This window comes from Vidua macroura, chromosome 7 (assembly GCF_024509145.1).
Source record: "Vidua macroura isolate BioBank_ID:100142 chromosome 7, ASM2450914v1, whole genome shotgun sequence".
Taxonomy (NCBI): domain Eukaryota; kingdom Metazoa; phylum Chordata; class Aves; order Passeriformes; family Viduidae; genus Vidua; species Vidua macroura.
The window spans coordinates 16,157,292-16,180,907 of record NC_071577.1 but is presented as its reverse complement, the minus strand read 5'-3'; the positions used below and the strand labels follow the sequence as shown (position 1 = coordinate 16,180,907).

At 36.8% G+C, this 23,616-nt stretch overlaps 1 protein-coding gene across 19 annotated transcripts in view; it reads left to right on the top strand.

Annotated features, from left to right (window-relative positions):
• Nucleotides 1-23,616, top strand: part of ABI2 (abl interactor 2) — a 65,034-nt gene that overhangs the window by 6,587 nt on the left and 34,831 nt on the right. For all 19 annotated transcript variants that reach the window (XM_053983132.1, XM_053983129.1, XM_053983146.1 and 16 more), the window contains exon 2: nt 19,238-19,405. In XM_053983132.1, the coding sequence (XP_053839107.1) occupies nt 19,238-19,405 (168 nt within the window). The remainder of the gene's footprint in view (nt 1-19,237; nt 19,406-23,616) is intronic.

The window sequence follows — 23,616 nt, the reverse complement described above, 5'->3', positions numbered from 1 at the left end:
TATCATGTTTGCAGCAGACTTATTTAGTAGAATCTGCGTCTAGAGGATGATGGCCCTTTTTCTTTTTTAAAATTTTGTTTCCAATGTTTTTTTCACACTTAATTGCACACCTGAAATTGACCTCTTGCTTAGTAATCTAAGTTTTGTTGGATATCCCTACCAGGAACTTCAGTCATTGAGCTGCCTTATGAAGCAAAACTCCATGTCAGTAGATGAAACCTCATCACAGCACACTGAATTTAGGAGCACAGGAATATACAAACTTAGCTGAAATAGTATTTCTGAGGCTGACCTCTGTTCAAACAAAAACTTCTGGTGTCTAACAAACAAAATGTACAAAGCCATTTATTACTGAGTAGTGTCATATGAATTCAAAGCACACTGATTTGTCTTGATTCACTTTAATAATAATAATCATTAAATAGTATGTGTTCACTCCATATACAATGCAGATTCTCAATTATTTTTCAGTGTGTCCTTTTATACTGTGAGTTTGAGCAATGCTGGCCATTGCCACTTTTGTAATTCACTCTTAATTTTTTTAACTAGGTGGCGACTTTGTAAGTTGGCTTGAGAAGTGGAGCTTGTACATAGCTTTCTGTGTAAGGCAGAATCTTTGCTGCAAGTTGTGGAAGTTTGTTGTCTACCTACTTTTAATTGGGTAAAAACCACAGGTCTGCTGCAACTTGTGGGAAATGTAAAAATGTTTAATATCCCAAATTAAATGGCTATTTTGAATCAGCTAACATACATTTATCTGAATAGAGGGTCTGTGGAGGGACAAGCCAAAAATATTTAGCCAAAAGGAGATGAGAAATAGTAAAAACAAAAGCCAACCTCTTATCCCCCACACTGCTAACAGCAAAAGAAGAGGCTGAGGTGGATGACAGGCTTCAGAGACACTGAAAAATGCCAATATGAGCAGATACTCAAGGGGTGGTTATTTTTGACAGAAAAGTAATGAATTATAGGATTATTCAAATAATATTTTGAAAAGTATGAACTACCTACACGGGTTTCCCATTTTTCTTGGGTAAAGTACAGGGATACTAAATTAAGTTTGAGAGGTAATGCTACTTAATCTATGGAATTATTGCTATGAGCTAAGGCTTAGGATTTAATGGTATTCTAGAAAGGCTAGACATTTTAAATAAATAATGAGAATGTAAGCAGTTCTATCTTTTTCTTTCATATGCTTTTGCTTTGCATTTATTCTATGGTGGAGTTTTATGTCTCTTCCATGTAGTATTTTGCACTGTCTACTGTAATTCATTTCACTGGATTATTGGGGATATTGCTTCTATTTAATACTATAGTTTCTGTATCCTGAATATGATATATCCTGGATCCTTTGAAATGCTTTTTGCACAAATTGGTGTTGGATTTGTCTTCCAAGGAGACAGAATTAATGTGTTGAGTTACTCATGTCAATTTAATAAGGTCTAGATAAATTTCATTTGTGGGAAAGAGAGCTAAAGATTTTTATGTGATGGCGTATATATGTGTGTGCTGAAATGGTGGTAGTAAAATTAATGGGCTTTTTCCACCGTGACTAATAACTAGTGAACTGGAGTTGTAGAGAAGAATGAAACTGTGACAGTACATTTATTTGTTATTTATGATAAATCAGTCTGCAGTGTTTTCTGATATACTCAGTTTTCTCACTTTATTCCTCTGTTAGTGATCTGAGAAATGAGCCTATTTAGACCTATTGTTGTTGGTGTCGTTAGAGGTGTGATGCCCATGAAGTGACTCTGTCTCAGAAGGGGCAGAATGATTGAGCATGCAGAATCTCTGGATCAAAGAGTAGTGTGTAATCAGCCTAAACTAGTGAGGCTCTTGGTTTTGCAGCATTTCTATGACATTCCAAGTGCAGTTTCGTTCCTGAAAGAAAGGTAATTCTTTGACTATATGTGCATCTGTATAACTTAATCAGTTTGGATAATAGAAGGTAGAAAGTTATCAGTAGACTCTGAATCGATATTACATTTGTCTGGTGCGGATAATAATTAATTTAAATCATCTCCAAACTGAGGACACTTCTATAACCACTTGATGGAATGAGTTAATAGAACTATTGTAAATCATTCCCATTTTATTATCTGCTTAAAATGTAAATCTTGTATTTTCTAAGTATGTATGCAGTCTTTACATTTATTTGAGTCAGTAATTCAGTATGTGCTACAAATACATGCAGTTTTGAGGACTGGAGCAAGAGGGAGGGGTAAGCCTCTAATTTTTGTTGTTCTCATTTATATACTCATCTGTCCACCAAATGCAGGTCCTTGGAAACAGAAGTTCTTACTGTCATGAGCTTCTTATAGATGTTTATACCATTTTAAGACCCTTCATTAAAGTATGGCTTATAAAATATACTCATTAAGCAAGACAGGCTCTTATGAATTGTCTCATTCGATCACCAGTTGGATAATTAATGCAGAGTTATAACTTATTTAACCATGTATACACATACAAAAGAATTTTTTCATTAAAGAACAAGTGGGGAATACTGTGGCAATAATCCACTTGTCTCTATAAAGGCTGTGCTTAAAAGTTCTCCAAAGAGAAGGGGATTTTCCCTTGTTTTCTGATGATGAGCAGAGGTTAATATTTTCTATGTGTTTTACTTGCCCTGAAATTTTCTTTTTAGCTGTAGCTTTTGTTAAGGACACAGAGAAGATTGAGATTTATTTGCCGCTGGTAAAGGCTCAGAGTATTGAATTCTATTACATTTAACTTCTTTTCTAAGCAGCATGCTCAATTTTGTAATATTCAATCCATAATCTGAAGTTAAACTTTCTCTGTGACACAGTATCTTCAAAATTAAAAACATTAAAAAGAAATTATTTCTCTGTTTTAAACTAATTATACAAAAAAAACCCTTAACCAAGAAATAATTTCTTCCATTTTCTATGCTACTCTTGATGCTGTGCAATGATATGAGCAGCAACAGGAGTTTCTGTGGAGCTGGCTTTTTCTATAAGCAGTGTGATGTATTTTATCATTTGAGAAGAAAGTTGTTTTAGAGATAAAGTACCAGTTTTAGATCTGAAGTTTAGTTTGGGGGTCTACTGCAGTTACTAAATGAATATTACTTCAATTCCCCTTCTCATAAAGGAGGCAAAAATGCTTTTCTTGTTTTTTTTAAAGGAGTTAAATGGTAGTCTTCCTGTGGTGAACTGATTTGACTTTAATTTTCAGCGGCATTTCTGGCATTACCTCATGTTAACTGCTGTACTCAGTGAAACTCCCAGGGCCTCTTTGAATGGCCAAAATTTTGAAAATGGTTTTTAAAATTTATTTCATATTGGAAATGGAAATGTTAAGAATTTAAATCTCTGTAGAGACTGAATTGCAAGGATTAATGAGCTTTTGTTTGTTTTTTTGAAAATATTGTATTCATTTCTCAAACTTTATTTTTTGTGTGTGCTTTTGTGAATCGTAAGTGCCTCTGCACAGGCCAAATCCCACCTTGAGCAGGCAGCTTCTTATACCTAATTCTGTTGGTTTTAAGTTACACAGCTCTTATGTGATGTCATCTCTAGATCTTGTACTTCGCAAATCAGGGTAAGTACAGCTTTTGTGTACAGTCAGTGGAAGGAGTTTATTTTGGTCTGGATTCCATATGACCTTAAGGCTCTGAACACAGTCCTTCAATAATTGTTTGCATGGTTTTCTTTGACTAATTGTAGGGGGAATATGAGTGTTTTTTCCTGTGTTTTAGGGACAAACTGTTCAGTGAAATGACTGGAAGATGTGTGATACAAAAAAATCCAATTGCTTGTGTCTAGGAAGGTGGAGGATTAGAGGTTATGCAGTTGGTAGGTCCTTCTTGAAGGAGGAGAGAATTGCTTGTTTGAAAAGCAGCTTGAAAATTTGTGCTTTCTCTGTGCCTCTTTGTGTTAAAAGCTAGGATTCATGTTGTGAAACTCTTCAGGATAATTTTATTTATTGCCACAGCTGGATGGATAGAGAGGTGATATTATTTAGTCATGTCTTGTCAAATGAACAGGTCATTCATGCAGCACTTTTAATTCATGAAGGTGTAGAGAAAATCCTTCTTTCAGATGGTAGTAGAACTTGCTGAGTATATAGTTGTAACAATCTGTTAAGAAAACTTGAAAATGAATTCACATTAAAAAGGAAAATGCAAGGCAAGAGAATCTTTTATGACATAGAGAAAGCATTCAGCAGTTGAAATGTTCTTATTTTTGTCATTTCACTTCTTTGACGTTTCTATTTTTGTGACAACAAATTGCTCAGAATTGTCAGAAGAATAACATTAAAATTTGGTGAATAAGTGAAGATTGAGACTCAGTCTTTGTCATAATTATGGTGAAAGTAAACACAGTCATGGGGATTCTTCATATCCTCTACTGGAGCATTAAACTGCTGTGAGAGGAGTCTTTGTTCTTTCACAAGTCTGCAATGTCTCTTTCAACTTGCGTGGTGTAAGTTTTATTTCTGCAGTTCGGTGCAGCTGCCCAGGTAATGCTGTGTTACCCGAGTGCTGTGACAGCTGCTCCGTTGCAGTGCAGTGCTGTGGCTTGTGCTGGCTGTGCAGGTGGGCTGGGCTGCCTGCAGCGCTGCATGCAACACGTGCAGCCCTCAGCATGTGTTCTGGGGCTGAGAGCACTGGCCATCGGGAGAGTTCCCAGCACGTGGAAAGCTCTCTGCTACTGCTCTAGTTAGAGATGATGAAATTTGGCCTATATGGGGAACAGCATGATAATTCTTAACTGTGGGATTAAAATGATTTCTTTCCTGAAATATTTGTCACTGAATTTAGATTGTATAGCAGGAAGGGTTTCCCCTATTTGAGACAACCGTAGTCTGTATATTACTTTTCTTTGAAAATTGTTTGAAAAAACAGACTTTTTAAAAAGTTGCATTTGAAAAAATCATTATTAGTAGTTTTGTTAGGTGAGGAAAAGAATGTATTAATTTACTTCATGAAAATCCTGATCTTAAGTTTTACTGGGTTACTCTGGATGTGGTTTTTTTAGGGGAAAACTAGCAGTACATTTTATCTTCTGTTGAGATGTCTGTGACTGATGGTGACTTCTCTGTCCAACACAAATGCTTACCAATCTATAAATATTGAAAATAATAAAAATTCTTTAAATATGGGGAAAGAAAGGTGTTTAATTGCTCTTAAAGAAATTAATCCTGTCTGATACAGGATTGTCCAAGGGATGTTTATAAAAGTCTTGGGCAGAACAGCACCAGTAAGTGCTGAAATCAGTATATAAACAAATCTAAAAGGGCCTGGTGAAAATCTGGCTCACATTAGATAAACAGAGAAAAGAAAAAATTATTATTTCACCTGTTTTGGTAAATAAGATAGTGCCTGCAGATGTTTTGTTGTTAAAAAAGTGCTTTAGTGGAAGTTGAGGTGTGGAACATCATTATTATGTGCGCAGAGGTGGGCAGCTGTGAATTTTGGAGCATTGCAGATGCTCTGTACTACTCTGAGAGTGTTTGTCTGATTCATTCCTCTGTCCTTTTCTGAAGCTTTTATGGTAACCACCTTTTTCAGGACAGACTTTGTAGAACTTCTTGTACCATTGTATGTGCTGCTTATTTTTCATTTTAGAATTGCTTCCAGGTTTACAGAGCTGTCTTCTGTTGGATCCCAAATAACTTGACTGATTTTTTTTGAAGGTGTTCTGATAGAACTGTGTCCTTAGCTGCTGCCTCTGCAACGTCCTGCATGGAGATATTCTCCTGGATGTTGACTGGGATATTGCTGAAGTTCTGTTTTTCAAAATGTCCTCATGTGTAATTTTGTGTGGTTTTTCACACGAGTTATAGGTAGGTGTTCTCTTCAGCTGACATTGAAATATTAGAACAAAGGAACTCAAACATTTTAGAAGCTCCTGTTTGGTATTGCAGACATTCTCATGGGGTTTTGTTGTATTAATTTAAGTTTATTCAGTGCTTTTGATTCAAAGAATGTATTTGGTTCATAGTCTACTTTCTTTGTGTGGAGGCATAAAAACAGTCTCATTTGTTTGTCTCCCCTAGCTTCTGCAAGGGGGTCCACGGGCTATTAGCTAATGCTAGTGCTTTGTTTGAAGACAGCAGATTTAAACATTTACTGTATGAAATTCCAATATTGTTCTGAAGGGATTTTCACAAAAGTATGGTCTCTTCAAGCTCATCCTGACTGATGTTCTGAATAATGGGCCTTTATTGTTAAGCAAGAAGACCCTTATTCCTGGTAATTTGTGTTTCAAGTCCTGGTTTTTCTGTACCAGACAGAAAACTCTCCATATTGTTAGACAGACATTCTGAAATGGCTCCGTGACCTGCATTGCTTTGTTTCAAGTCTGGGGAATCTTAGAACTATTGTATGTGGAGAAAAACTTTGCCAAGGTTGGATTTGGTTATCAAGCATATTGCTTTTGATAACTCAGTGTAATACTTATTAATTCTTAAAAAATTAACTGAGTAATTTGCAGAAAGAAGTAGTATATAAATTGGATGGAGGTTACTGTGTTACAGTTGCAGTGTAGTTAATATTAAAACTCAAATGCACATCTTTTTATGCAATTAAAATGGCTGTATATTGTTTTTAGAAACTAAGTAACCACTTGCATGGAACAGTCTGTCTTTGGGTGAGTATTGCCCTTAATGTGAATGTAGGTCATGCATAGAAAATGTGTGTGTAAAATAGAGATCTTGTTGGAAATAATTACAGAACATTTGAAGCTGTGCTGTTAAGTTACATACTGCAGGTTGAATATAGCAACTCGGCTTGCTGTTCTTGAGCTACACAGCAATTGACAGAAGGTTTACTTATAATTTTGAATGGACCAAAATGGACCAAAACTGCTTGTTAAACTGGGAAAAAGAATAATTGCTACTTACTTAATAAGTGCTTGCAGAAAGGGGTATTTTTCTGCTTATTTTCTGAGATTCTTAAATTGCAACAGCATAGCAAAGTTTGAATCTAGTTGAAATGAAAAACCTCCTGTAACCTTACAATTTTTTATTTGTTGACAACTCTCTTACAAGCATGAAGAAAAAGGGTTCTGGAAAATCTTTATTTCTAGCAATTTACCCTTGGGAATTAGACTGGGACTCTTCAGTTGAGGTGGTGACTTTTATATTTCTGAAATGTTCTCTAGTAAGTGCAGAAGATCTGGGCTTGGCTAACTGTCTGCATAAGAGGCCAGAATCCCATTCTCACTCTGCCAATATTGTATTTTGTCCAATGCTATGGTAACAAGAGCAAAAGGTTGTAAAAACATTCTTTGCCAGAAAAATGAGCAGATGTGTCTCTCAGGACGCGTAGGGAACAAATCTACTTAATAAGAAGGCACTGATTTTGATTTTCAGATTTCAGAGTGAACTTTCACTAACTTCCTTTCACTTTATCATGGTGGTTTGTTTAGTTAATCTCCATTGTGGGTTCAGTTATGACTGGGTATCACTGAGTGTTATCACCACCTTCAGCAGGTGGGTTGTACTACAGAGGTCAGCTTTCAGCAAGATGAACATGGATATCCAGAACAAATCAGCCTGTTGTTGCTTGCTTCTGCTCTCTTTCTGGCAAGCGTTTACGGTGACAGCAAGGAAAAAGTGTGAGCTGTGTGGGCTGTTGTGATTTGTCAGTCAGACAAGAGTATGTCTGTGTCTGCTCATGTAGGGGGTTGCAAATGCACATTTGAGGTGGTGGGACTCTGGCACGTGTGTGACATTGCAGGGGTAAGAGACTTGGGCCTTTTAGTGGTTCTGCAGTAGGCAAGGACCGCTGTCCTGTTTGTTTTAATGCAGAAAAGAAAGAGGGACAGATTGGGCAACCTTTCACAGAAGAATGAGGGAAACCTCTTCTTATTCTTTCGTTCTGTGCTGTAGAGTGATCAGCTGCCACTGCAGCTCACCCAGGTTCTGCTAATTTAGCATAAATCTTTGGGTTTTGGGGTATGTTGCCAGTGGTTCTTTTCCCTCCTAGAGGAATATTGTCTATTGCAGCCATTGTGTGAAAGTTTATTTTGATCTGTACTTTTTCTTATAAAATATTTTATTTTTTTTTCTCTTCTGTCAGATTGTGGGCATGGATCTGAAGACAGTTCATTTCTTTCATTATTATGTCTCAATTGGTAGCAGCTTTAAAAAGTGCCAAGTAAGAATAATTTCAAATTTAAGGTTAACTGATCTGTGAAGGAATCTGTGTAATCCAAGTGTCTTTATTTCCTAGAAGAGTGACGATGCAAATTCCTGCCCCCCGTTAGTTTAAACCCTCTATCTGCTGTCTTTGGAAGGCACTCCTGTTACTGATAGCTATGCCTCTTTACTTCTCTTCAAGCTTTTTTTAGCCATAGTTACCAAAGGTAGTTAAATTAAAGTATAACTTCTAGTGTGATAAAATTTTGGGGCTTGCTCATGTCAGGAAGTAGAGAAAGTGAATAGCAATTGAAAGACTTGTATTAGTTAGGGTGGTGATGTGGGAAGAATTCTGAGGATAACAGGACCGCATTTGCCGTAGATAGGCAGGCAGGGCTTTCCTGCAGCTTGCGTTCTTGAGCTGCTCAGTCCTTTTGAGTGCCTAAGGAAGTGGGCCGGTGCCGCGGAGCTCCGTGTTGCTGTGGTAACTGATGTGGGTGTTATTTCCACACCTGCCAGCCTCTCTCGGGAGCTATTGGCCGAATAGGGTGTGTATCTTCCCCGGCTATGCTGCAGTTACACCCTGGCAATTACAGGTGTCCTGCATCTGACTGCTTAGAGGGGTACGCTGGTTGTAAGCTGTGATGGTGGAGGATATAGCTGTGTGTCCTACTTAGCTTTCCTTGCTATGAGTTTGTGATGTCTGGCAGTGGACACTTAGAAGCAGAATCTACTTCTGCTGCCACAGATCACTCTGCTTGTGATTATAAATCAAAGCCATTAGTTGACCTCAATTACTGCTGTGTAATGAATTGAATTGAGAATTTATAGTGGAAGGAAGAAACTGGAAAAATTGGGAAATAACTCAGTTGTTACATAAACTCCTGTGACTAGATAATTTGTAAAGCTGAAGTAGATATCCTTGCTTAGAAATGGTAGATTTTGTCAGATTTCAAGAGACAGAGATAAGTCTGTTCATCTGATATTGATAGTGGAGAAAATAATTTATGCAAAAGCATTTTTTGTACAGCAGAATGTAATTACTATATGATTCTAGTTTTTACTTGTGAAAGCCACTTTGCATATAAAGTAATTTTTGCAAAAGCTACCACTTGCTTTATTTTTATTAACTAACTGTAAAATTAAATTTGAGTTTTTAAATGATTTTGACTTGTAAACTCAGTTCAAACCTCTGCATACTGAAGTGTCCTTGGTGAATGAAGAGTTGTAGAACAGCAAATATATGAGATAATAGAGTTAAGCCTGTGGGTCTTTGCTGTTTCTGAAGTTCTTAATTAAATGCATTTGTATTGGCCTAGCCTCGTATGGCCACAAATGTGTTGATACTGTGATCCTATTAAAGCCAAAATTGGCCTTGTCTCTGGAACTCGAACAATAATTATGTCGTTTAGGAACTAGAAAACAGCCCACTTCTCTCAGCTATGTTACTGCAGAAGAGGCACCAGAGAAGGGTGAAACCTCCCCTGGTTTCACGGAATGAGCAGGGGAGGAGGTTCCCTCACTGCTGCTCTCGAGCAAGAGCAAAGTGTAATGCTGTGCAGCAGTGATGAGTAGCTAGTAACATAACTGTGTATTAACTATATTCTAAATGTAAATGCATTTGGATGCTAGCATGCTGTTCTTGTGATACAATTTGTGATGCATCATTTTAAACTGTGTTACTGCTGAGTTGAAATAGTTTTTTATAACTTTGTCTAGTAGGTTTGTGTGAATACATCATGCCCTTTTATTTTTGCATAAACAGGACTTTGGCTCTATTCTCAAGGAACAGGAACTTGCAAGGTCTCGTGAGAGCAGGACATTTGTATGTGAAAACTGGTCTGCTGTGCTTGTAAATGTATGACAATAAATACAGAGTTTGATTCTGGTGATGGTTAAGGGAAACAGATGACAGATTTGTTGCAGTGATGCAGGCAGCATGGAAACAGGGGTGCAGGTGATTAGGTATCAGGGAAGCTGTGCTTGTCCACAGTTCCCATTTGCTGTGTTTTTCTCTTGGGTAGAGTAGACTGATAGTGCTGTCATAGATCTCAAACCAGTGAGCTAGTCTTACCCCCACTGGCAGCCTTGAATGCAGTATGTATTTTAAAAAGCAGCTTTTTGTTTTAGGAGGTTAGGTTCTGTGTGTATTTCTTTGAAGATAGCTTTCCTAGCTGTTAATCAAACCTACATTTTGAGGCTCAGCACAGAACTGAAAACATCAAATAAATTTACGGCAGTGAAAACAAAAGACTGCAATTTAATGCAAATAACCTCGTAGAGACTGCAGCAGATTATTGATACTGAGTTTAAGATAGCTTAAAAGTTAGGCAGTCACACTTGTAATCAAGAAGTTCTAGTGATGTTTAGTGAATCATTATAGTTTTTAAATAGTTTGGAAAACAGCATAACTTGATGTAAAAGGCTTTACTGGAGTATGAATGCTAAGAGTATATTCTTTATACTCTTTATACTCTTAGCTAAAGCATGCTTTAGCTAGCATGCTTGTTATTAGTATGCAAATAAATAAAGATAAATTGTAATTATAAATAATTTGTTTAAAATGGGAATAACTATTTATATGATATTAATAGTAGTGTAATAAGATGAATGTAGTTAACCTTGTGTTTGGAAATTACTTTTTAAAATACCACTTTTATTACTTGCTCTTTGAATGTTTGAATTATAAAATCTAGTGATAATTTTGATGCATTCTTAATTCTAAATCCAGTGCATTCTGTAAAGATTGTGTTTGGCCTAAATGCCAGTGTTCCTTACACAGCTTTGTTGATTACTGTGTGATCTCTGATCAAAAGATGATGTGTTTTACTCAGCGTAGGACATACAGAATTCACAGTGCTGTGAGAATAGTCCTAATTCCATTATCAGTTGTAAAGAGAAGAGTTTACTTCAGTATGTTCACATTTAAAGGTATTTAAATTTTAAATACACTTTGTGTGAACAGCAAGTTAATTGCTTTTATGTAGATGTTGAGTAGAGCCTTTGGATGCAGTTGTGGAGAAAGGTACTTACCTTTCAGCTTGATAGATACTGATACAGTGGGATGGTTTAGGTGCCTGACTATCCTCTGTCTTTGCCTGGATGGTCCACCCACAACTGAAGTTCCATTTAGTGCTGGTTCTTAGGCTGTGTCTTGTCACTTCTGAGAGCAATTCATTAATAAAAAAGGAGTTGTGTCACTAGGAGACTTGACATGCTCTGCTCCTTTCTTCATAGATGTGACAAAGAGTTTTCAAACAGATTACTTTAATTACAGTTAATGTTCAGATAAGGTCATGCTAAAATTATTGTGAAGTAAAAATATTCTATCTCCAAACTCTAGAGCTACCATTGCTACTAATTTGCTAACAAGTAATCTTGTTGCTTCCCCTGTTCATGGTCTCTGTGTTTTGCTGCTCACGTTTTCTTTTGAATGCAGAATAATAGAAAGCTGTCAGAGAACTTACGAGTGGGTTTGAGGCAGGGTATGTGTGGAGAATTGTTTCCCATTTGTGTCCAAAATGTTACTTGCTTATGTTGTCTAACATTTGATTAATTCATAATGTTTAGAGTGCAGAGTACATGTAAATGGGCAATGACTATGAGCTCCTCTTAGTTTTAAAACAAAGGTGTATACATTTGAGTAGGGTAATCAAGCGATGAAGCCAGCCTTTTGTCTTTCTAAAATAATAACAGAAATAATTATATATAGATTCATTATATAATCATGAATAAGCAATTACATAGAGACAGATCTTTGCACATGGAGAGGAATAGTATAGACGTGATGCTATAACAATTGACAGGAACAAAAAAATTCTGCTCCTAACTCCAGGTACTGTGCAATTTTGGTTATATTAAAGAACAGGTAGACTGAGTCCCCCTGTCCTTTGTACTAATAGAACACATGGATTGTTTTGCATCCAAAAGGGAAATTTGGGGGTTTTCTGGTGCCACAGAAATAAGTGCCTTAGAGCTCTATGGCCCTTAGTTTTTTCTGAAATTCTAGGAGAGCTCATTTCCTTCTGTCCTAACATGTCAGTGATTGCCTCTACTTCTTTGTGCCTGTTTCTCCTGTGTGTTAGAGACCAGCTCCAGAGGAATTGGTGGGTACATGTTTTCTGTCCTGGGAATGAGCAGTTCCGGTAGTGAAAGAGGAGTGAGGGATATTCTTTAGCAAGTATTTAATGAGCCAGTTTGTTAAAACAGAAAACTACTGTATTTTTCACTGACAGTTATGTAAGTTTTTGGCATGATTTTGACTTAATTATTGGATTAATGATGCTCAGTTTTCTTCTCAATCATTTTTTGTAGTTCACGGAAGGACCTCAGAAAGCACTTGGATGGGCTGAGCAAATGCCATCTGTGCAGTTGAATAAAAGTGTGTAAAATACTTAATTATGTATGAGGCTTTCAGTAACTTCAAGGAATTCAGCAACAATTAAAATTAAAAGGATGATATAAGAGCTCAATCTATTTTTCACAGGAAAACTGAAGTGTGCTTTATCAGTATCACAGTTGGGCACATTTTGTACTGAATAATGGAAGCTTGTTGAACTCTAGCATGCAGCTTTTGTTGTTGAGGCTTCTTGAAGCTGATGCAACCTCAGCAGAAACCTGAGGGGTTTTGCTAGTTGGTCGTAAGACAAATGCCAGCTTGGGTTTGTGTTAACAATAATCAAAAGAAACAACTGTTACATCGACTAAATGAAACTAATTTCCTGTCTTATTTTTTAAATGTTACTGTTACTTTTTCATCACATATATGAGTTTGTTTCATTAAACAGTACTGTTCTGAACAACAGCAAGAGATGCTCTATATGTTGGGGAATTGATTAGTATATTCTGGATATACTTTTTTGTGTAGTTAGTCCGGTGTCACACTCTTCATCCTCAGCTTCCACTTTTACATGCCTAAACATTACTGCATAAATCCCTTGCACAAATCCCTTGAAGAGTTGATTTGAGTATGAATTGTGATTATTTTCCATTCAGAACTCTGTTTGCTAAAAGATATGAATGACAGTAGCCTCAGGAATGAAAAGCTCTATTTTTTTGCCCCCTTTCAATTCAACATTAAGTATTAATCTTGGAAGAATTTTTTGTTGCAGTTATATTGATATTAAAAGCAGCAGCTTATGTCACTATTCTGTAATAAGAAACACAGTTTCTTTCTCAACTCATAGGTCCAGACTTTTTGGCTCATCCAGTAGAATTTGTGTTAGTCTTGATAGCCTGACTGCAGAACTGAATTTCCAAGTTGATGATGACTACTGGATAAATAACATTTTTTTTTAAACTGTAGCAGAAAAGAAACCTAGCTACAATAACCAACTAAAATACCAGTAGCTTTTAATGTTTCCTTTCATACACCACTTTCAGACCTGTCTTTTTGAGCTCTTTCCAATTCATAGGAAATGTATTTTTCTTTTTTAATGTGTTGCTATCTTTGAAATCTTTCCTTCTAATTTAGTAGCATTTTGAGCATTTGGTAACATTTTTTCTTTTATCCAGTTTTATCTAGTTGGATTGATGTTTTGTAAATCTTTCTGTAGGGTTCGTGTTGCCTCCCAGCATTTTCTTCTTTGTAGAATATCTCTCTCCATTAGTAGCTACTTTTCTGTACAAAATTATTCAGGTTCTTCTTAACAGGGGCATAACAGACCTTATCATTAGGATTTGTCTGATCACTCTTTGGGTGGGAGAATGCCTTAAATTCTTGGTTTCTTTCTAGCCCTGCATTTTATGCTCTATATGCATGTAAGAATTCCTTTTGCCAATCATATAGCCAAATAGTTTTGTCATTTTGGATACCTTACTGCATGTTTTATTTTCTCATTTGCCCCATTCAATATTTGTTTCTTTGTAATCTGTTTTTTAATTCTATAAAAGTTTGTGTTTTCTAAGGCAGGAGAATAAACATTGAGACATTTAATTCCTAAAGTAAAAGGATATTTTATAGAGTTGCAGTCTAGCCTATTTCTTATTCAAATCTGGTAGTGTAATTGTGCAGTGTAAATGGAACTTCAGAGTGGGAAGAAAAAGTGATGGCGGGGCTCTGCATCCTGACATGAAAAGCAGTCATATTTACATTTACTGCAGGTTGAATTCCACATAATTTCTAATGCTAGCAATTTGGTTTATACAATCTAATACAAAAGAAGCAATATTTTCAGGTGAACATTTACGATCATTCCTGTGCTGTTAGATTTAGTGTCCATTGTTGGACTGGCATGTGGAAGTGAAAACTGTTAATAATTCTCCAGCGTCTGAAAGCAAGCACACACTGTTGCCTTGTGTATGTAAGACATTGCTTTTCTGTCTGCCTGTGAAGTCTGTGCATTTGTAGCTGACTTGAGTGACTTTGATCTCCTGCTATCTAAAAGCCCCAGTTTGTGTAGTCACTGTAGTCTGTGCTGTAGTTCTCAGACTGGATTCATCCTGGGAAGCATTTCCATGTAGCTGATAGCTTGTTTTGTTTTCTGGTGGAGACAAAAAACTGTTTCAGTACTGGGTGCTTCCCACAAATGGAAAACACTCTCCAGGGGAGAGCTGGGCAGAGCCATGGCTGCTGCTGTGTCCGAGTGCATGGGGAACCACTTCCTGCTGCAGTGGGGGGAGCATCTCCTAGTTCTAGCTGACACTGTCCCCAGTCCATGTGTGGCTGGCAGGAGATCTCTGTGGTGAGTCAAGATGGTGCTCTTACTGCTGAGAGCAGGAGAAAAGGATGCTGCCTTGTGGCTCACATGAACACCTGATGTGTGCATTGTGTGGAGAAAAATGATAAACAGAATAAATGCTAAGCTGTTGCCTGGAAATTCCATAACATAGGCACAGAAGACATGATCTAAACATTTCTATTTAAGGCTGTGAAGATGATCCAACTGTGATACTCAAGTATTTTAACATTGTGTGAGGAGTCAAAGCTACAAGTTTGAGGTGGAGACACAGCAGCATTCTTAACACAGTTAATGGAAAAATATTAAGGGTAACATGAGACACTGCCCAGTTCAGGTAAAGAAAAACTATAGGTAGTGGAGGACTGGGAAAAACTGCAATGATATTCCAGCACTTTTTCTAGCAAGCTCAACAACTCTGGATAGTTCTTCACTCTTTATTCTTGATTGTATCCTTCCTTGTGTTTCTTTGGCTATGCAGTGGTTTGGATGAGGCAAAACTTATAATTTGGTTTATGGATCAGATTATTTTCATTTGGGATGTGCCTCCTGGTCTAATTCACTACAGCAGATGGAGTGTGCACTTGGTGTTGGGGACATCTCCTGTGACAGGTACTGCTGTTGGAAGTAGGTCCTGAGTTCCATAATACCATGACAGTTGCTCAGACCATAATTCACTGAGTTGCTTTGCTTTTTCTTTGTGGCATCTACATAGTTTTACTAGGGGTAGTGTTGCAATTTTGCATGTCAGGGAAGATAATGGAAGTGACTGGAGTTTAAAACAACCATTTGTTTCTAAAGTTAGTTTTAACTAGGTCAGGTAATTAGTCTGCCATGTGGCCCTGCATAGACAATGGAATGGGTATGTTAGGTCTAGGAATGAGAGGATCCCTATGCTGGCAGTGTTTCAGAAGACTGGTTTGTCAAACAATAACTTTGATTTCTTGAATTTATTATCCATTAAAAAAATACAGTTCAAACTGATCTAATGGTTGAAAGCATTGCTTTCCCTAAGAGTTGTATGTGGATAGGTGTTATGAGCCTGTATTTTTTCAGACATACATAATTTTATGTCTGTGAATGCTAAAGATACTTTAAAACTGAAATGGAGAGATATTCAAAGGTCTGCTTCATGGCATCTAATTTAGGTCAGGGCACTGAAAACACTGCTACCAGTGCTTGATAATGCTGAGCACAATGTTTCTGAGAACTGAAGGGCTTTGAGGACTCTGGTTAATATGCTTAAGTATCCACAGGAACAAGTCTTTTTGTTATAATGAACATAGAACATGTTTCTCTTGTTTTTGATATTACTCACAGAAACAGTATTCCATAGGTTACTGAAATTACTGTGGAGAGTCTTATCAGTTTGATATTTTCTTTTCCTAGAGAATTTTGGTAGCTATGGATGTTGAGAAAACTTTTTTTCTGCCTTACAGTCTGTTGTGAAGCATGCTGACTGGTGTTTTGGTGTTAGGAAGATCAGGAGTATCAGAACTAAGACTGCCGAGGGTTATGTTTGAATTTTGCTTACTGATAACTTGAAACCATTATCTTATTAGCAGAAATCCCTTTATTTACATAGTTATATACTCAGTGAACACGGCAGCATTTGCAAGCAATGTAATTTGGTGTCCACGTGGAGTGTAAATATGGAAGTTGTTACATAGGAGCATATGATAAGATATTATCTCTGGAAATCTACTTATCAAATTAAAAGATGGATTTTATGCTAAACAAACTTAGCATTTCAAGTTAAATTTTTACTGACATTTATTGTTACATTTCCACAGGGGAACTTAAGATTCTTCTGTAAGTATTCTAGAGGTTTTACAGATTTAGATTGCTGTGAGTCATTGAAGCTTTCATCTCTTTAAAGTTTTTAGGGTAAACATGATTGTTTTAAAATGCTGTCACTAATTATTTTTTGTTCTTTTAAAATGGATTGACAGTAGTAGGTTCAAATCGTCATTTTAATTTGAACAGATTCTTCACAGGAAGAAAGCTCAAACTTCAGTTTTGCTGTGCCAAACGTGAGTGGAGTTTGCCTCAGAGAATTTCAGGTTCTGCAAAAAGGCCTGTAGAGCAAATCACAGTTGTGATCAGCTAAATACATGAATTAGACATATCAGTCAAATGGGGTTTTGTGCTAATAATAGTTCCAAAGTAGTTTATAGTATTGTTTTATGAGATCTTTAATGCATTTTGCATTTGAGAAGTCAGTTCCTTGTTGGTTGGAACTGGAGGTGAATTAAATGCAACTAGTAGGTTACATCCCTGGAAGGACTAGCTCTGAACATGGATTCATATTTGTGCTTCTTTAAGCAGAAAAACCATAGCAGAGGCTCATAATATTTTAAATTACAGGTAGTTTTCCTTTTGTTCTCAAACATGTAGCCTATTAATGAAAAAATACTGTGTTTGCTGGATTACACTTAGCTCCTCTAGATACACAGTATACTAATGGAAATCAGCATTTTCTGCTTCTATAAATAGATTGGCAGCAGCTGCAGAGAGCCAAACAGGCGAGCTTCTGGTCGTTTTTATTATTGCCACTGAGAAATTGTTTGAATGGTTGTGGAGTGTGGCTGCTGCAGGAGAGTGTGCAGGCTGAGCTGGGGATATGAGCAGGGAGAGGAGAAGACAGAGTGTATTTACAAGTCAGCAATGGGAGAACAGAGGTGAAGAGCTTGATGTATTTTCATTTGTGAGTCCTTAAGCTGAGTTTGAAGCACTTTTATGTACAAGACATACTACTCAGCTGGTTAAAAGTCATGAGCTCTTACATGAGATCTGGGGATAGCATTTCTCTAACTTCTTTATTGTTGAATATAAGGCAGCATTTATAATTGTGTTCTGTTGGAGAATATCCTCATACTGTGCCCCGAGAAGCTCCTAAAATTTTCAGTTCCTTCTTCTGTTGGTCTTGTTTTGTCTTCTGCATGGGAGAGAAACACAGAATGCTCACACCTGCAGCATTCCTCCTTCCTGCCCCATGGAGGCAGCTCTTGGATGAACAACAGCTGCTGCTCTCCTCCTTCCTAGCAGATGATGAACTGGTACCAGTGCAGCCTGCTAACTGGCCAGCTAAGTTACCCATGTTGTTTATGGACAAAGGAAGTTGCCAGGAAAGAAAAAGTATTGAGTGTCTTTCATCTGAGCATTTAATTGAAGTCTTGTGCCTATGTTTACATGTGTGGGATTTTTTTTTTCCGCATGAAAGCTAGCAATCTCCTTTTAAGAATCTTACTACAAACTCTTGGGGAATATAGTGAGCTGTAGGAGTTGTTTTTCTGAAATACAGGTATGCTTACTTTCTGTGCTTCTCAAAGTACATATAATAAATACAATGGATGCTAGATTCAGCTTGTGCTGAAAGATGTGAAATTACTTCATTTTCCCTCTTTAATAGCAGCACATTTCTTGAATCTTAATACCCAACCTATATGTATAATATAAAAAACCAAGGAAGTAATGAAATACAGTATAATAATGACAAGTGGGAGTAGAGAACATTTATCAACCGTTGCTTTAGAAACAGGCACCATCAGCCTGTGAGATGGCTAAAGATCACCTAGAAGTGAAGTTGATTGTATACTGAAGCATTGGAATCTGGAAAGTTTCTTAGCATCTTAGTTGTGTTTTACCAGTGCTTTAATCTGTATTCTTTGTACTGGATTGCGTCTTAGTGATATTAACTATTTCTCAAGGAGAAACACAGAACCTTAACAATTAGATTCTTAGCGTATTGTTTTTAATGCTGTTTGAAATGTATGTATGTTTTTAAATTTCTAATGGATATCTTGTCTATTGATAGCCTAAATACTTGGATCATATTAATTTTTCATAGAAGAAAGTATTCACAATGTGAAAAAGTACAAAACATCTTTAAGAAGAAAACAGGGACTTACTCTTTGTAAAAATGATTCCTCTCACATTGTGTTCAGCTACCATCTTACAGGAATAATTTTAGTTCATTCACTGTGAATGACTATTTGTAACAACAATCAGGTCTAAATGATTAGGAGAGATGAGGAATATGGTAGTTGGCAGCTCCTTGTAGGCTGTTAGGAGTTATAAATTATATATATATATATATACACACCAAGTTTAGAAAAATGAAACAGTTCTAAACTGTATAAAATCTAGGATAGCTGTCTCAGAGTGCTTTTCAAGTAAATTGCTAAAATACTAAATAAGAAGTTGGATTTTTTTCAAGAAAAATCCAAGTATATTTCAAGAAGAAAAGGAGCTTAATTCTTCCTAGAAAGTGTAGAAACTCTTAAAATACAAAGGTAGTATGTTCTGTGGAAAAATAGTAACTTTTATTTAGGATTAGTTTGACTTGTATAATTCGCTTTCTGTAAAGACAGGCAAAAAGAGTTAATTCCAAGAATCTTTGTGTGAAAGACTTTCTACTAAATAAACCTTTTCTTTCTGTTTTTCAGTCAGCAGATAAGCAGCGAGCCCTTGAAGAAACCAAAGCCTACACAACACAGTCGTTAGCAAGCGTAGCCTATCTGATCAACACTTTGGCCAACAATGTTCTCCAAATGCTGGATATCCAGGCGTCCCAGCTTCGGCGCATGGAATCTTCAATCAACCACATTTCACAAGTGAGACTTTTTTGTTTTGCCTTTGGTGTTACATAGCAAGTAAAACTCTGAACTGACGTTTTGTGAGCGAGAGGAATTTAAAACAGAAGGATGCATTTCTTCTCATATTCATTCTGGGATTGGGTCTTATCATGTGATTCTGTACCAGTGTTAGTATGAGCATTTTACATACTAAAGCAGGTTAAATGCATTCTCAGCCAGATTATTGTTTGGAGAGGGGGTCATTCTGCATAAGTGAAAAGCACAGAAAAATTGCTAATGGTAAAATGAGAATATTCTGTTAAGAAATACAAAATGGATGGTGGAAAACAGTACTCATCATCTTTTTACTTTTTCTGTTGCTGTAATACTGGCATCTAATGACAACAACATAGAGGACAAAAATAGTTTGCTCCTGGCTTTTTTTAATAAAATGTACTTTGCTGTGACATGAACAAAAGCCAAAATTAATGTTTCAATTTGTGAATGGCTGCAGAACTCCTGCCATTGTTTGCAGTTTTTCTGAGCAGCAGTAACTAAACTACTATAATCAGGAGCCCAGGTTCAATCACCATATTGATGAAAGAATTTGACTACCAGAATGGGCTGAGAATGAATGATGTATAAAAATGGAGATTTACCAGCCACCGATGGATTGAAAGAGCAATTAAGAGCAATGATACAGTAGGTTCTGGGTTTTGTGTCTGTTTAGTGAATATATTGTGTCTTAGTTGACCAACACATTTTGGCTACTAGGGTTTCTTGATCTCCATGCGGTAATATAAATTAAAATAAAGAATGTTGTGTTATTTAGAAAAACATTTGAAAGTAGGGGCTGTGTAAGGTAGGAAGTAAGTGGATGGATTGGATCTATTTGAACCAGCAAAATAAGTGAATAATTCCATGCTGGCTTAGTGGGCTGAATTGCCTCTCATTGGGTCAGAGGAATCCCAGGGCAAGTACAAAGAAAGAGGAGGGGAGGATTTTCTCTTTTGATAGTGCTGTGCTATTAGATTGCTTCAGTTGTCTCATGGATCTGCATCAAAAATAAGCTGAAAGTTTGGTTTCTTCTGCTAAATGCTCCATGTTAATCATTACATGGACAAGTAAATTCATTTTTTTCCCCTGAAAATGTTATGAATTATCCTGTGTATGCCTGTGTGCTATATCTATATGCTCTGTGTGTGTATGTGCTTCCTCACAGGCTAGTGCCAGCTCACACATATTCCAGCTGTTTGAGAGCCTGATGCAAAAGAGAGCATATTTTGCATTTCTTGAATGTGGAAAATTGATTTTGTCACACAGCTTCTGTAAAGTAGCTTTTGTGGAAAGAGTCATAGCATTTAAAATGTTTTCCTCCTGAGAAGGTGACATTTATGCAGCTTGAGAGCTAGGTCAGATTGTCTTTGACCTTTATACAATACAGCTAGTTATTTAAAGTAGAGCACTAAATTAGTAGTACCCCAACACTTAATGAATATGTATCTGCAAAATTTCATAGGTTGAGCTTGAACAACCAAAAAAAAATCTGTGATGGTTCTTTTTTAAAATACCGCTGTAAAATCGAAAATTTAGTTTGTCTGGGGAGATTGTTTGTGTGGTTTGTTTCAGGTTTTTTGAACCTGTGTCTGTATGTAGGATGCTCCCCAAATTTTTATGGAAGAAATAATATCAGAGGAGCAGACAATATTTAAATTTTGGATATTTCATACATGAAGTGTATTGATCTAAGGAACTTGATTAAGTTGAGTTAATGCATTTGGAAATGGCTTTCTCCCATAATACCAAGGCTGTAGATTAGTGTGTTATCTGTCTTAATTTCCAGGGTAATTTTTCTTTAAAAAATTAATTTGCATAGTTTCTCTGTAAATAAATAATTTATTTTCAAGAAATTTGGTTATACTTCTCCTGAAATTAGCCTAATCTGCAGAAGGTTTCCTTGGTGTTTATGTTGGGTGTAAAGTTTAGTGAGCTTTTTCTAACAGTACTGAAAATGCATTGTGGTGTAATACCTCACTGCCAAATTAGGATTTCAGTCAGACTGACTTGAAATGAAGTCAGTGACATAGAACAGAAAACAGGTTGGTAATTACAGATGGTAAGTTAATTTTTACAGTAATGCTTTAGTCAGTAGGTCTTGGTATTTAAGTTTAGAAAACAGTATATGCAAATTGTGATATCTCGATGGAATCCTGCTTTTAATTCTCATTTGGGATTCCACATATGCTCCAAAGAAGGGAGCAGAATCATTTGGCACTTGGTATGAAAATTTTTCCCAAAGTGCTCGTTTTGTACAAGTAGCTCAGACTGGGAGAGGTGTGATTAACTTTGTAAGATAAAATACTCTGGTTCTCTGTTCATTGGTAGAACGCCAATTTAAATCCCTTTCTGTGTTTCCTTCTAAATGCCAACCTAATCAAAGAGCTGAAAAGGAAGCTGATAATCATTTGTGCTTTTTCAAGTTGTATATATGTTGTGAATAAGGAAATTGTTACTATTGAAACTATTTTTATGCAAGTGATTAAATCCTATTGGTTTAAAAATAAGAATCACTGGTTTGGTTTGAAAGCTGATGAATCTATTCTTACTTGCCTTCTTGAACCTTGTCCAGAACTAGACTATACACAGTGTTTCATATTTGACTATGAATTTAAATCTTAAATACAGATATTATGTACAAATATTTATACTTGTTAAAAATTATCTTGCAGCTTTCAAGTTAGCAGTCACTGTGAAATGCTACTAATGTCCAAATTCTTTAAATTAATCTGGCAGATTTTCAGGTTTTAATATTTGTATGATGAGAAATGTTTTTTTCAGGTTTAGCAAGGACATTTTTAAAACTCTGCTGCTAATTGTATGAACAAGCACGTTATCACAAAGATGAGTGGTAGTGATGAGTTTTCTCCAGTGGCACTGTGTTGTGGGGAGGTCTGCTGCATCCTCCCCTTACAGAACTGACTGCCACGCTCTTGGCTGTGAGAGCAGGCACTGAATAGACTGCAGCCTTGCATTCTCTGCAGGCAGCAGCTGCTGCTTAGCTGAGCTATGCAACATCTGCGAGCTGCTCACTGCAGAGAAGTTCACTTGGACTTTCCACTGAAAAGTCAGTAAAGGTTTGCGACCTTTCTCAGTTGTCTTATTCCTGCAAGGCACAAAAATACCAAAACACTTTAAAAATGGTGATGCGAGGCCAATTTTGCACAGGGCAAGTTACCTGTTTATGGAACAAGTAGCTTTTCAGTATTTTTGTAGCATTATGATATCTTTTTTTTTTGTGTATTAATTGCATGCAACTTGAGACAATTAATGTCACATTTCTAACATTCTAGCAATTAGGCAGTTGCTAATTTTAAAGTAATAATCCAGTTTTCAAGGTAATTTACAATTAGTTTGAATTTTGTCAAATTAATAAGATTAATAAAAAATAAAAGTCCATCAATACTGTAATTAAGCAATATTTTCTTCTAAGATTTTTGAAACTGACTTTTAAAAGCCTAGACTACCAGACTGACAATTTATAAATTTAAATTAGAATGGTTTGAGAAGAAGAAGAAATTAAGGCTTCTGGAGACTCTCATCTCTGAAATTTCACTGTAATTCAGACTTTCAAATGCTTGTGGTTGTGGTTTAACCTCAGCTGGCAACTAAGCACCACATGGCTGCTCACTCACTCCTCCCTACCAGGCTATGGGTAGAAAATCGGAGGACTAAAAGTGAGAAAACTTGTGGGTTGAGATACGTCCATATCTCTTCAATGATGCTGGTGATAATAATAATATAGAAAATTAATATTTAAGAGAGAAATCAAACCCAAGAAGAAAGGCTGCCAATGAAAGCAGTTGCTCAGCAGCAGCAGCCGGGGGCTGCCCAGGCAGTCCCCAGGCAGCAGTGCCCAGCCAGGCTCCCCCAGCCTGGGGCTGCTGACCATGAGGCCGTGTGGAGCATCATCCCCTGGGTCAGCAGGGCCAGCTGTCCCAGCTGTGTCCCTTCCCACCTTCCTGTGCACCCCAGGCTACCCGGTGGTGGGTAGGATGGGGAGCAGAAAAGGCCTTGACTCTGCGAGTTGCTGATCAGCAGTAACTAAAACATCCTGCAGTTATCAGCTCTGTTTACAGCTCAAATCCAAAATGCTGCCCCATACTGTGAAGAAAATTAATTATATCCCAGCCAAAACTAACTTGAGTTAGGTAAATGCTAACTTAATACTTTGAGAAATTTTGTTTACCGGT